Source organism: Vigna umbellata, chromosome 1 (assembly GCF_029865625.1).
Source record: "Vigna umbellata cultivar VRB3 chromosome 1, Vumbellata_1.0, whole genome shotgun sequence".
Classification (NCBI taxonomy): domain Eukaryota; kingdom Viridiplantae; phylum Streptophyta; class Magnoliopsida; order Fabales; family Fabaceae; genus Vigna; species Vigna umbellata.
This window is the reverse complement of record NC_142165.1, coordinates 23,098,584-23,113,282: the sequence shown is the minus strand read 5'-3', so window position 1 is coordinate 23,113,282 and position 14,699 is coordinate 23,098,584. Positions and strand designations below refer to the sequence as shown.

Here is a 14,699-nt window from a genome sequence, read left to right as displayed (position 1 = left end):
TTTGAAAGGGATTTTATAGGAGCCTTGGCTACCACAATCTTCCCTCATTCACTTTTCACTACTCAAAAGCTTTCTTTACAAACTACTATAATTTCTTTTTATCAAATTATTTCCTAAATTTTACAATCTATTATTATTACAAAACACGACTTCTTTCAACTAAATTATCTTTATAATCATAATTTTTATTATTATTACTATTATTATTATTATTATTCACATAAAAAAACTTAATCTAATTTAATAAATACAGTAAACTTTGTTTTAAGAACAAGTTATAAACAGAGAAGTAGTGCAAAGTATTTGTGATTCTAGTTAAATGAAATTGAAGTCATGTAAATTATGTACCATATAAGGAGTAAAACAATTTTGTTTAAGTGCAATCAATTTTATTATTTATTTATTTTTATAAAACTAAAATTGTTTAAGTGCAATCAATTTTATTATTTATTTATTTTTATAAAACTAAAATTGTTTAGTCTATGTACAAGTCGTTTAACACTAACACAAGTTTTTTATAATGGCAAATACATTGTAGTCACTGTATTTTGACGCAATTTTTGTAATTTCTTTCCGTAAATAAAATTACAAAAAATTTATAAAATATAATATAAAATAAATTAAATATAAATTAAAATTTAATTTTTATTAAATTTAATTTTATAAAATATAAATTAATTTTAATTTTAATTAAATTAAATTTAATAAAATATAAATTAAATTTTTCTTTTTACTTTTTATGAGTAATAAATATTTGCAGGAATGAGTACGGATACCGATTCATTTATAACTCGGTATTAAAATATCTATTAATGGAATCCGTAAATAATAAATATTCACATATACCAATTGTCTATTACAGAGATTTTTTTTTCATCTTTAATTATTATAGTTTATTTGTATCAAATAAATTTTAAGAGTTTCATATGACAAATATCATAATCATGAATGGAAAATATCAAATCTTATAATCATTCATCACACTTATTATCTGGTTTGATTTAAAATGAGAAAATAAACTGACAACTTTGATCTTGAAATGAAAATCCTCTTTCATAAGAGCAAGGCAACTTAAACTTTGGTTTCTAACTAAGTCAATTGTTTTTGTTATTTGTGATTTTATATATTAAGATCATCACGAGTGTTTTTCACTGTAGGATCATCGATAATCTCCGTATTTAAGTTAATTATGTGCAAATCAACCATAAAAGTATAAATTAAAAATTAATTTTTAAAAACATAAATTAAAAATTACTTTTCAAAAATTTTGTTAGTATAAAAGTTTGTGTCAAAATACAATAACTCATTACATTGTCGTTACAAAGAAATCGTATTAATCTTTTAGTGAAAAAAAAGACTATAAAGTCTTATTATGTAACAACTTTACTCCTTATTTACTCAGTTTAAACGAAATTATATGTAATTGAGACGACTTTTTATTATAAATTGTGTTGTATTGACACAACTTATTTTAAGTCTAAATCTTTTTTAAAAATTACACCACTTTCATAATTTTAAACATTAATTACATTACATTCATAAAAAAAAAATACTCGCATTACATATTAAGTGGTTAGTCAAATATAAATATTGTTTGAAACATATTTGGTGTAAAAGACATACATACATCTTTTACTAAATTATTATTAAAATATTTAATGATTTTATTTATATATTTAAATGTTGTATATATTTTTTTAATGAAATTATTTTATTTAAATAAGTAAAATGACTCTTAATCAAATTTAATATAATTTTTTTTATTTCTTAATTTAAATTAGTGATTTATTAATTTTTTAAATTCTTTTATTATGTATAATTTTCATTTGTAATTGAATATTTATTATTTTATACATATATATATATATATATATATATATATATATCATATTTGTAATTGCATAAAAAAGTAAAAAAATAATCCAACAAATATTTAAAATAGATAATGATTACCTGTGTTTATAAAATTTAAAATAATAAGAAATATATTCAAATATAATAAATAAAATTAAAAATTAAAAATAAAATAAATTACAAATTGGACGTTAAGACAAGTAGATTATAATTATCAGTTAAAAATTTCAAAATTAAGTCATTTTAAAGTCCTAAATTAGTTTACAAATCAATTAAATGATTCAATAACCACCTTTTATTGACATTTATATAAGTTAATTTTCAATTGAAAATAAACAAATACCTAATTTTGCAAGACAAAGAAAAATAATTATTTTTAATTAATAATAAATAACTATAGTTTAATTTTACAATTATTATTACATTATAATCATATTTCTCCATATTATTCTTCCTAAAGACATTGCTTAATAATTTTACATATATAATTGTGTTCTGATACTTAATTTTGAATTAAGTTCATTGATTAAAATCTGATTTGAGTATCAAATAAATTTACATATGTAATTGTGTTCTGATATCTAATTGTGAATGAAGTTCATTGATTAAAATCTGACTTAAGCGTCAAAGTATCTTTAGCAGATACCTATCTCTCAATTCAGACTTGAAAAAGTGAGAACAAGTGATTTAGAAACAAGAAGAGGTGATATACTGAAACACATATGTATTAATTAAAATAATTGTATTTGAATACAAAGCAACAAATATATAAAAAATTTGAGTCATTTGTAAGATACTATTATATCATTGATTTTAATCATGAATTAATGTTTTAAATATTTTCATTGTGTACTAAAACTGCTTGTTTATACAAAAGACATCTTCAATGTGAATAGATTTTATTCCTTTGTAACCAGTTGTAGATTTTCTCAACAATTATATAATTTTTTAATAATATAATTTTAAATTATTTATCCATTATATTTTTCTAAAAATTTCTCTTTAATGCTCACCCGTTTATAATTTTCTGTCCAATAATATAGTCAATTTTTATATTATTAAATTCAATAGTATAATTAAAAGAATAAAATTATTAAAAAATAAAAAAAGAAAACAAATAAAAGTGAACAATTTTTTTAAACACATACAATTAAAATTAAAGAAAAGAAATTAAATTGTGAGTAAGATGGACTGTGACGATGAAAAGTGGAAAATTGACTTTTACAGTGAATGCACGGTTGTCCAACGGAGAAGTAGTTTAAGTTCACAGAATTGAGTATCGGAAAAGAATAATTTTAAATGTATTATTAATCTGACTTTGAAATTACTTTCAAAGGGTTCTAGTAGATACTTTTACACATCTTGATGGAAGCACTTCCAGGCAACACACGAGAACAGCTACCTTGACCAGAGAGTGCAGCAAAATGAAAATTGAAGTAATGGAAGATAGTGCATGGAAGATGTTTGATGAAAGTGTGAATGAAGGCAATGATAGTGTTTGGAGCCACGGAGCCACAACCTTCGTACTAAGGAAGGAAGCCAGAAAAGAGTAGTTGAATTCAAATTTCAAAGGTGAGAAATTAGAATGACCAAAGACATATATTTAGAAGTTGGAGGGAGTATCAAAGTTTAGTCATTTTTCTCTCTAAAAATTCAAAAGAAAGCAGTTGGAGAACCCAGTTGTAGCTGCAGAAGAAGCAGGTCTGCTTACATGGATAATCACTTCTTCACTAGCACAGCTGGGCTTAAGAGGATTTCGACTAGGCGAATTCCAAATCTTGAAGGCATTTTTCTTCACATTCCCAATCCGGAAACTAAGTTGTCAAATTCGGAAAACGTCCATTTTGTTTTATTAGAATTGCATATATTTAGAGGTTTGTTTTTTGTCATTGCATAATTGCATCGTAAGAAAAGTACGAAGGACATTAAAAAGTTAGAATTCTTAGAGAGTTTTTGTTAAAACCTCAACCAGAGTTAGTTTTCAAAAATCTCTCAAAAGCTTATAAGGGTGTTTCATCTGCATTTCCAACATTTTACTGTGCACCTTCAACTTTTTCTTAGTAAACATTTTTTTTCCTTTATCTCTTTCTATTTCAAGTAATCCTACACTCCTTTAACTTAACTGTACATCCTATTAACAAATTTTTTAAAACTTTGTCTTTTATTTATAATTTAATAACTATTTAATTTAATTTAAAAATATAACAATATTTAATACTTTTTCGTATTTTAATAATTATTAAAATATAATTTGTATTATATTATAATAATTATATTACAAAAACTAAAATTAAAATAATTAAAAAAAAAGTAATAAAATAAAAATAGAAAAACAAAAATAATAATATTAAAATCTAATTTAATATATAAATATATTAAATCATATTAAAATATTAAATTAAATTATTATTAAATTTTAAATAGAAAATAAAATTTTAAAAAGGTCAGCAGATATTGGTATTCGATAATTATTTATTGGATTTTCAATTCGAAACAAAAGTTTTTAAAAATTTGTTTTTTATTTATAATTTATTAATTATTTTATTTTATTTAAAAATATAATATTATTTAATATATATTATATTCAAATAACTATTAAAATATAATTTATATTATTATAATAGTAATATTAAAAAATAAAAATAAAAATAATAATAATTAAGAAATCTAAAAATTTTGAAATCTTATTTTATTAATTTAATATTTTAATATAATTTAATATATTTAATGAGATTTTATATTATTATTATTTTTATTATTTTTGTTTTTTATTTTTATTATTATTACTTTTATTTTAATTATTTTATTTTTAATTTTTTTAATATAACTATTATAATAATACAAATTATATTTTAATAATTATGAAAATATATTAAATAATATTAGATTTTTAAATTAAATTAAATAATTTTTAAACTATAAATAAGAAACAAAGTTTTAAAACTTTTGTTAAAAATGTGTAGAGTTAAAAGAGGATAGGATTATTTTAACAAGAGAAAAAGTATATTTTACATGATGAAACACCCTCCGCAGTTTTTAAAATTTTAAACTTTAAAATTTAACCATTATATTTTCTACTCATTTAAAACCCACTCACCCCACTCACTCTCAACGCTCTCTATAAACCTCCACAACATCTAACCTTTTATTCACACAATCTTCAAACCCTCATTCTTCGTCACTTTTTCATTCTCAGCAAAATCAAGTAAGTACAGAAATTCTATTCATTCACTTTTTCTAAATTTTTACTCTCACATTAGGGTTCACTCAAGTCACACTCATGGCTTGATCATATAATTTGGTGAATGTGTTTATTTGAGAAAATGTGTTGAATATGTGATTCTGAATGTTGTCTTTGTCAGTTTTGAGTTTCAGAAATAATTGATTATGAATGCTTCTTCATAAAAACATCAACTTTTTATTTGCATGTTCAAATAAGAATTTTTTAAAGTTGTGGTTATTTGATTTTGATTAAAGATAATCAATCATATGCACATTTCCCTGATTATATCATCAAAACTATTGTCAAATGATGAATTGCATATTAGAGAATGATTTGGTTGTTGAGATTACAAATTATGGACAAAATTGTAGTTGCATGTTGAAATCTGAATTTGTATCATTGATTCATTGTTAAATGGAGGAAATTAATTGTTGGTTGATTGGAAATTGATATTTCAAATCAAATTAAATTAATGTATTCTTAAAATCATACTCAAAATATAAAGCTTGTAAAACTAAATTTGTTGTGATATATGCACCCACGGTCCAATCAAGAGTGAAAGTGCAAAGTGACCAATTGAATGTGTGAACAGTACTCATTTTCTTACTAGTCTAGTGTGAACTTCGTAAATCTCCTTTACATGCCTGACCATTAAGTTATAAATTAAGACATTGGCAGTGTTTTGTTCTCTTTTATTTTGCATAGATTAAGTGCATTCATCTCCCTTTTTGCTTTCAGGCCAAACTAGTCTGCACATGTATTAAACTTGTCAAATACTAATGATCAAACTAAATTTTAAGCAAAAAAATTGTCACAGAGCAGACATTGCCAATTTCTAAAATAAAACAGAATTCTTCCAAAATTCTGCGCATAACTGCTAAACCATTCATGAGGTAACATTTAATGCATGACTGCAGAAAATTTGTAGATGCAATAACAGTCATAGGTGACAGTTAGCTTCCAGAGTCCGAATCAAAACCCAAACCTTAGCCCTCCCTCTCTAGTCTCTATCAAGGATACCAAAACTTATCCGTAAGAGAAATCTATGATGTTTTTAATACCTTAAAAAAAGTACAATAGGAACAGCAAATTATCCAACCAGACAAGCTCCGCAGTTCCGTCCAGCCCCAGAGAAAAGCAAATTTTAACCAAATCAGCTTCTTGTCTTCCTAAGAAAAATTTCCAGTTGTCTTAGGGATTTTCTCAAAAACAATTCACTATGTGCAAGACGGTGAGGCTGGGATCACATGGTGTTGATTCACCAAAGAATGATGATAAATATAAATACTTTAGAATATTGTAGAATTAGAGTAGAGCTGGATCAATCTTTCCTGAGTTTCTGGGAAAAATTTCCGGGCAAATAGATAACATGATCGCTTTGAGCCGTTCAATACGCACGGTGTAATCACCACTGTTCTCTGCATGACGCATGAAATTGGAAATTAATAATAATTCATTTCTTCTAAAGAAGCAGAAGCAATGTCACACTGCGTGAACGAGTTCTGAACCTAAATTAGATGAAGGAGATTTATACCTTTGCATCACTAGTAAAATGTGGACTTTCATCAATGTACTGCAGTGAATGAAATCATGTCATTAAGTAAAATTCAAGATAAATACTGTTCAAGAACCACGCGAAGTAAAAAGAAACTGAAACTAACTAGGTGTGCAAACAAAAAATTATGAAAAGGGTCGTGAGGGAAATGAAAAGGAACTTCATTAAGATCAATGAAATTACAAGTAACAACCTATAACGAAAATTATCGGCCACATCACTCTTCCTACTTAAGTCCCCTAGAAAATTATGTTGGGTAAATCATATAATTATATACAACCTATTTAACACAAGTGAGAATCCCGGAACAAGGAATTCACGTAAGTAAATCTTCCATTTCGTTTTCCTTTTCTATTTCTCCATAACTCTTCAAAGTTATTAGAGTTGCACTTTTTGGACAACCCAACAGTGTAAACACCCAATTGTCACTTCTCGATATGAATGCACAGTAACAAATCCATACCCATAAATATTTACGGGTTGAAACTGAATATCTTAGCCGGAACCCGTTTATTAACTCGTTCGAACCTTTACTATGCATAATTGAAATCCTAGACAGACATACCCAAAAAACTGAACCTAACAATGACACTCACGGAGAAATAAATAAATAAAAAGTAGAAAGCAAAAATATTCTCGAAGATTCAAATTAACAAAGCAAACACATCTGAAGGGAATGAGTAAAATCTGTCACATACTGCTATGTTTTTCATGACTTGATAAGTAACATCCCGAGCTCTGAATGACCTCGGATGCCATTTTCCTTCAGACCAATCAACATATGTTACTGACCAATTTGCGATTCCACCTGGATCAAGCATCTAAGTACCCACGAAGCGAGTCAGTTGGGAGAAAAGAGATTCCTATTGTCATAATATAAAATAGAACAGATTGGTATACTGACTGTAAAGAAGGTTGGCAGGTAATGCTCATCAGCGTAGCAATTGCGGTTTCCCTCCATATTTGGCTGGGAAGTTTCAAACACGAGCAGTATTTTGTCATTGAAGCCAAAAATGTAAGTGACTTAGTTCAACATGAATAAAATTAAATTAAATGTCCGATTATCAATCAATTTATCAAGAGAAGCATTTAGTTTAAAAAAACCATTCATACATGCTACAGCAAGAATACCACTGACAACATATCTTAATAAAAAATTATCACCGGCATCTTACTTCAACAAATGGCATTTCTTAATAGAAAACGAAAAACTGTATTTAAATATATGAGGATAAATAAAATAACGAAAAGAAGGCACGGAGCGAAGAATAAGTATAGTTAATATCTAGATATTAAATATTAAGAGGCCACTGATTACTATGTCCAGGAAATCTTTATAATCTTCCAGCAAAACTTAATGCAGCAAAATGCTAATCCAGGGGATTTCTTTCTTAATAATTTTTTTAAAAATTATTTCTTAAAAACAGTGGACAAAAAAATTGAAAATAACAGTGGGCTATTGTTCAGAAATCATAAGCACATTTACCTACACTAACATTCTTAACAAAGATGATAGGATCATAGGAATAATACCAAATGGATCAGACAACCCACCCACTTAGCAAACAAATAAACACAAGAGGTTCTTAAAAACATAGTACCCTGCAATGGTGCTTGAATTTTGTAAAATAGAGACTGTCTGCCATAACTATTATAGCATGCTGCCGCTTCATTGAGAACCACTGCATGAGAAACCACAAGATCCAAGTCAGTTGCATGACAGAAAAGTTTTAAATGGTTTCCTAATTCTAAATTTGTAATATAAAAAACATTTTTCATGCAATTTTTTACAATTATGAATGGAAACGCATTTTAGACTACACATGAATGACAAAAGAAAGTGTACTGTGATGTCAAAAACTTCTGCCAGGTATGAAGACCCTGCATATCAAACTTTAACTGCATTTTCCAAAACTTTTTACTATTATGATAACTTTCAATGCATGTCAACAACTTCTTCCACAAACTAAGTATGAAGATTGACAACTTAAAATGACTGGAAGACAGTTATATTGTCCAACAACCCCAAGGTAATATATTTTATACAATTAATGAAATAGTGAAAGAAATAAGCTATTGTTATTCTTGTTTAATATATGCACATAAGGAAGGATTGCCTGATAAAGGAAAGGACGGCAAAATAGTACGTACATGAACTCCTCAGTGACATCACTCTCACTATAAAGAGGAAAAAAATACATAAATGAAATCAATGACATTTCCATTGTTGCAATAATCTGTGGATATGGATAAAGTAGGGCGTAAAATGACCAATAAGGGGAGAAACATGTGACGAAAGTAGGAAAAAAAGCTTCTTTCCAACCAGATTAGCCATACAATGCCAAGGGAACTTATAAGCAACCAAACATTAACGGAAACAACCACTTAAATACTCCGTATCACACGCATTTTACTCAATATGAGACTTAGGCAAAATATAATACTCAAGTTCCAAATGAAACACCACAATTGATAGTCGACACATTGATAGGTCAAACTACCACACTTCAATTGATTTCCTCATTAATCTTTGTGAAGGCTTGACTTGGCGTTTGAAGCACAAATCCACATTTTGGATGTGTAAAATCGAAACTATTCACAGTAGGTCCAACTAGGAGTTGGATCATGGATCTACATTTGACTTAATTTAACGTGAAACCAAACATCACTTCACCAGTCAGAGACCCCATAGGTAACCCTTTCTAAGACACCAACAACCATCTTTGATACTAGTTGCATAAGCAACCTAAAAAGCTAGTTGTTAAAGGAGGAGAAATAAACACTTAAATACTACTCCACCGAGTATCTCATAATACTCAATATAAGACATGGACATCCCATAACACCCAAGTTCCTTTCAAAAGAAATAGAAAAAGGGAAGATGACATTAAGGAAACACTTCAACTGAATGATGCTCAATTTTTTCAATATAAATCATACCTGGGAACCCTTTCGGAAATCTTTCTTTTCCACTTCGGGCAACATATATTCTATATACCTGCCATTTCCATGAGGACCAGGATCCACATAGCTTTATCCAAAAGGTGAAGGAGAAAATAGACACAGATTAGTCCGAATTACCATCCACAAATTCCGTAGTATAGAATATTTACTCAAAGCAAAAAGTTAGAATTTCATCAACTAATTCGTAGAAAGTCTTATATATTTTCTTACCTGTCAATAAAGCTGACATTTGTTAATAATAAGTAGTTGTACACAAAATCAAAGCGACGTACAGGTATACAACTGAAGCACAAATGAGTGTGCAGTTGATTAGATTCAATTCCACAAAGTATGACTTGCAGAAAAAAAAAAGAATTAGATAACAAAAGACCTTTCAGACAACAATACAAAATGTTGATTATCAGGGTCTAACAGTGCATTTGCCAAAAGTCTTCTTTCAGCCTCAACCATAGAAATTTTTCCCCAGCCTACCTGCAAGAAAGTGAAAACAAGTTGGCATAAAGAAACAAATGGCTCGACCAAAGAAAATTGGATGCATGTTAAACACCAGAGAATCATAACATTAGAAGAAAGTTTTCGTGATTATTTTTTCTGGTGTTCACAACGTTACTAAAGTTCTGCCTTCAATTAACGATTCTACCATACTACCATTTGAAGAGTCGGATCCATGAACTGTTTATCAGGAGAATAAATATATTCTTTTGTGTACATATAGAAAATAAAAGTGCTCATATGAATGCTAGTTCTCACTGCTTAGCTGAGAGACAAAAGAGCAGTTTTGTTACAGCAAAAAGAAAAACAGAGAGTAACAAAATAAACAGACTGAGAGATTTGTATGATGATACTCTCCAATTCCAATCAATTGTTAACTTTTTATTAAAAAGCAAACATCAAATTGCTTATAGTGTTCGCAGTTTCAATCATCCTAAAATTATGTTGGAATTGAAACTTCAAACTATCATATCGAGTGCTTGTAAATTATATATTCAAATCATGTGGTATACACCATACCGGTGCACTGTGAATATCTCGTCCAACAAAATAGGGGCTGACATGTGTTGGCTTGTCCTTTGATGCATGTACATAAACAGAGAATTTGCCCTCATGGCCCTGCATTTGGCAACGAGTATAATTCAAATATAATGGAAGCAACATATTCAAAGGAAAAGGAATTGAACTGATACTTATCCAGATTCCAAGATGAGAAACATACATTGATATTTTTCTAAAATGTCCTGGTATTCTAACCTTATTTGGAGCACATATAGAACAATGCTCAAATTTCTATTGTTAAACGAAACGCATAAATAGAAAAAGTAGATGGAAAGTAAAATCAAAACTCATGCTAGAAGCTCCCTAAATTTCCTGCCTAGATTCAATACTACTAGGTTTGGTGCGAGTATAATACTTAACTACGAACTGCTGGGGGTTTATATTAACGAGTGCCGGTGCCGTAACATCATATAAATATTAATTATATCTTAATATGGATGTGTTCTAAAACTAATTTAGGCATGTGCTACATCCAACAACCCTGCTAGCTATAGCATACAAATCAAATGCACAAAGCATGTTACATACATACATACATACATATACAATCTTCCCAAAAATGAAGTGACAATCAATCTGCATTTGATTTGATCTATAATGAAAAACTGGATTGGTTCAATTGGAAGCAATATGAAGAGTGGGCCGGTTAAATCAAATTCATCTTGAAATATTCTAACTTTACTTGCTGAAGTAATTAATAAAGCCATGCCAATTCACATGTTGTCCCAAGTACATAGTTCAGCCACTATACTCCATGAGATTAAGATTTACCAAGAAAAACACAATAGCTACTACAGGATAATCAGCCTCTACACTCCATGACTGTAGCATTTAGCGACAATGGGTATTCATGTTTCAGACATCCTAGACAACTAAGGGTTCTTTGAAGGGAGACCCAGGTAGATTCAACACTAATGAGTCATGAACAAAACAAACTCATATAAGAGACCAAGTAATCACTTTCAACCCAAAACCTTAAACCAATATTATTCATCTAACTTATTTTTACCTAATGTGAGACTTTCAACTGACCTTAAATTTTTAACAATCACCCTCTTTCAACCCAAAACCTTAAACCAATATTATTCATCTAACTTATTTTTACCCAATGTTTACTTTAGTGGTAACCCTTTCTTTGTATGGTTGTTTTGAATAGGGACACACTTTCCTAAAAGAGAAGACTTTTGATATGAGAAATCCTCAAACTTTAGGATTTTTGATTTATTTGATATTATTCATCCAAGTCAATCACCAAGACAAACCATCAACTGTTATAGTACCATTTGTGGCAGAGACAATAAGGAGATTTAATACCAACGTCCTGAACAAACCTATAAAAGAAATCAAAACACCACTTTTTATCTAAAACCTTAAGGCAGTAGGTTTATATGTATTTCCACTTATATATTATCCAATTTTAACCAATATGGGACTTACAACACACTTTACATTCCTAACAAGAACCTACTCATATCGACAAAGATGCATTGCATCAATTGGCTGGAGCTACATGATTGTATGGATCCACAATAATTAGTTGCTCCCGAGCTTTCACCTAATACTTCATCTTGAGGAAAAGGTGAGGATGTGGTCAAAAACCAACCCCAATTACCAAGGTCTACAATGGGAGAAATATACCTAGGGAATCCAGTGATCCAATGTCAAAGGAGAATACTCTAACTTGTTTTCTTTGTTAATAACTAATTTCTGGTCTAGTTCTATAAGAAATCACCAAGCTTATGCAATGATATAGGTCATACTACGAAGCTATAATTTTAAAGCTATTCTATAAAACCAACTAAATATCGATTATCTAACATGCAAGAACTGAAAATTTCACAAACAACTAGAGTGAAATTCAAAGATATCCAACATGCTAGAAGAGAAAATTTCACAAAGCATTATGATTCACGAATTAAATAAAAAGTGAGAAAAACTTAACTCCATGTCCACATAGATAAGAGTATCATAAATAGGCACAAAGTCTTGTTCCTTTGTCATGCACTGTAGCTGACTTTGCCAAAGCTTTTCAGGCAAAGGGTCCTTCAACTTTACAACTTATTTATTAACAGAAATTGATCATTCCTTCATACTTTTCCATCTTAATCCAAATGTATTTTCATCCACGGATAAAGAAAATATATCCAGATTCAATCCACCATTCATCTCCACAATTTGCCAGCAGATTATCTGCTCACAATGAATCAGACTGCAGAATAGGGGTCGTGAATTGTCTGTTTTGCACCAAGCAAACCAGTATATCCCACCAATAAATCTCGTCTAATCTTTAGAGTGTGTTCGTCTCATCAGTACGTATATATTGAATATAGTAAAGGCAAAAAGGACCTATAGTATATTGTTCTTTCTGCAGATCACTTATGCTCCCATTCTCAAACTAATGCCAACTAAAACAACGCAAACATACAAGTTGTTGGATAAAACTACAAACAAAACACGGAAAATTGAAAAACTTACTAGACATAGCATCAATACGGTACATACAAAATAAGGCACAAGAGCAAAGTTCATGGCCTTAGGAGGAGGAATTTCAAACCTTAAAGAACATGTGCCAGAGCCTCTCGAACGGCAACGAACTCGGAGTCAAAAACAAAAAAGCTACTTTAGGTTTCTTGGTTATCACAGGATAATAGTTGAGAATCTCGTTAATAACAACCCGAGACTCAACCTCCGCATCAGTCAATTGACGCGACTGAGCCGCAGGCGGTAGATCGATAATACTGCCACCACAACCACTGGAGGAGAAGAGGGAGCAGGAAGACGGGCTCCGCGGCGGATACACGTAGGCAGCAACGAGAAACACACACACTATGGAAACAAGAACAATAATCCAAGTAGGCCTCCTCAACTGTGGCCGGCTTCTTGATCCAACCATGATCAAAAGATTCCTTATGAATTGCGGCCATGCACGTTCCTTCTTCATCTAAGTTCAAGGCACCTCACCAGCTTCCCCATACATCCACCATCCATCAACATTACTTCATCTGTTCAAACTCAACAACGCCGTCTCACTGCCAATTACCAAAAACACAAAGCAAAAAAAAAAAAAAACAATTCAATTACCAAAATTACACACCTGTATATCAATCAACATTTCTAGTTTCTTTTCACCCGCCTTTCACAATTCGTATAAAAAAGAAAAAAGAAAAAACACACTCCAGATCTTATCCTCTACCTAATCATGACACAAACACAACATTAAACCATAAATTTCAACCTAAACGACGCATAAATCAACAAGATCCACAAACAGAAAACAACAGCGTCGCGTTATGAAGTACGAAACCTAACATAAATAATTCGAGTCAAACACCAAAAAACTGAAACGAAAATAAAAAACAAAATAAATTATCTGTATAAGTAATGAGCGAGCGAGACACAGGGAGAGAGGATTGAAGATTTCAGATCTTAAATTGACTGATTCAAATAACATTGCAAAGCAGAGTGAAATATGTGAAAGAACGAAGGAACAAAGGAAAGAATGAATACCTGTGATCCAGACAGGGATCTGAGGGGAGAACAAATCTGAAGGAAGCGCGAAGCAGATAAACGAAGAAGAACGATAATAAATTAAATGAAAAAAAAAAGGAAGAAAAACGAAAACAGGAGGATGGGAGTGTAGAAACACGAAACGACGATGGAGACAGGGACAGATACAGATTGTTCAAAGGAAATAAGAGAGGAGATTGGTTAGAGGTACATTCAGATTTGTGTAGCCAGCCAAGTGGAGAGCGATGATTCCGGTGCTGTTAAATAATATCATTAATTAATTATCAGGTTAATTCATCATTTGGATTAATTAATTTTAATTAATGAATGAAATGCACCTGTAGTAGACATAAAAAACATAACACCACGTGGGTGTAAGTGTAAGGGTGTTAAGTTCTTTCTCCGCCAATCGCTGTCTCGCACTTCAATTTGTCATGTCACACACTTCTCTCTAGTACTCTACGCATTTATTTCATGTATGTATATTCACCATTATTCACCCTTCCCACTTTTCTCCTCTTTAATATTGTATAAAATTCAATT

The 14,699-nt window shown here is 29.7% G+C and overlaps 1 protein-coding gene across 2 annotated transcripts; it reads right to left on the bottom strand.

The window, feature by feature from the left end:
* Positions 1 to 5,909: 5,909 nt before the first annotated feature.
* Positions 5,910 to 14,399, bottom strand: LOC124831259 (glycosyltransferase BC10-like). Of its 2 annotated transcripts, none has more exons than XM_047305192.2 (11): positions 14,157 to 14,399; positions 13,204 to 13,678; positions 10,608 to 10,706; positions 9,967 to 10,067; positions 9,807 to 9,878; positions 9,573 to 9,663; positions 8,234 to 8,314; positions 7,537 to 7,599; positions 7,331 to 7,453; positions 6,612 to 6,650; positions 5,910 to 6,495 (listed from the first exon to the last, which is right to left on the bottom strand). In XM_047305192.2, the coding sequence occupies exons 2-11, from the start codon at positions 13,588 to 13,590 to the stop codon at positions 6,367 to 6,369; spliced, it is 1,185 nt and encodes a 394-aa protein (XP_047161148.1). In that variant the 5' UTR covers positions 13,591 to 13,678; positions 14,157 to 14,399; the 3' UTR covers positions 5,910 to 6,366. The 2 variants fall into 2 exon arrangements, with proteins under 2 accessions (XP_047161148.1, XP_087957034.1); XM_088100908.1 differs by having other exon boundaries at positions 13,204 to 13,651.
* Between the last annotated feature and the right edge of the window lie 300 nt (positions 14,400 to 14,699).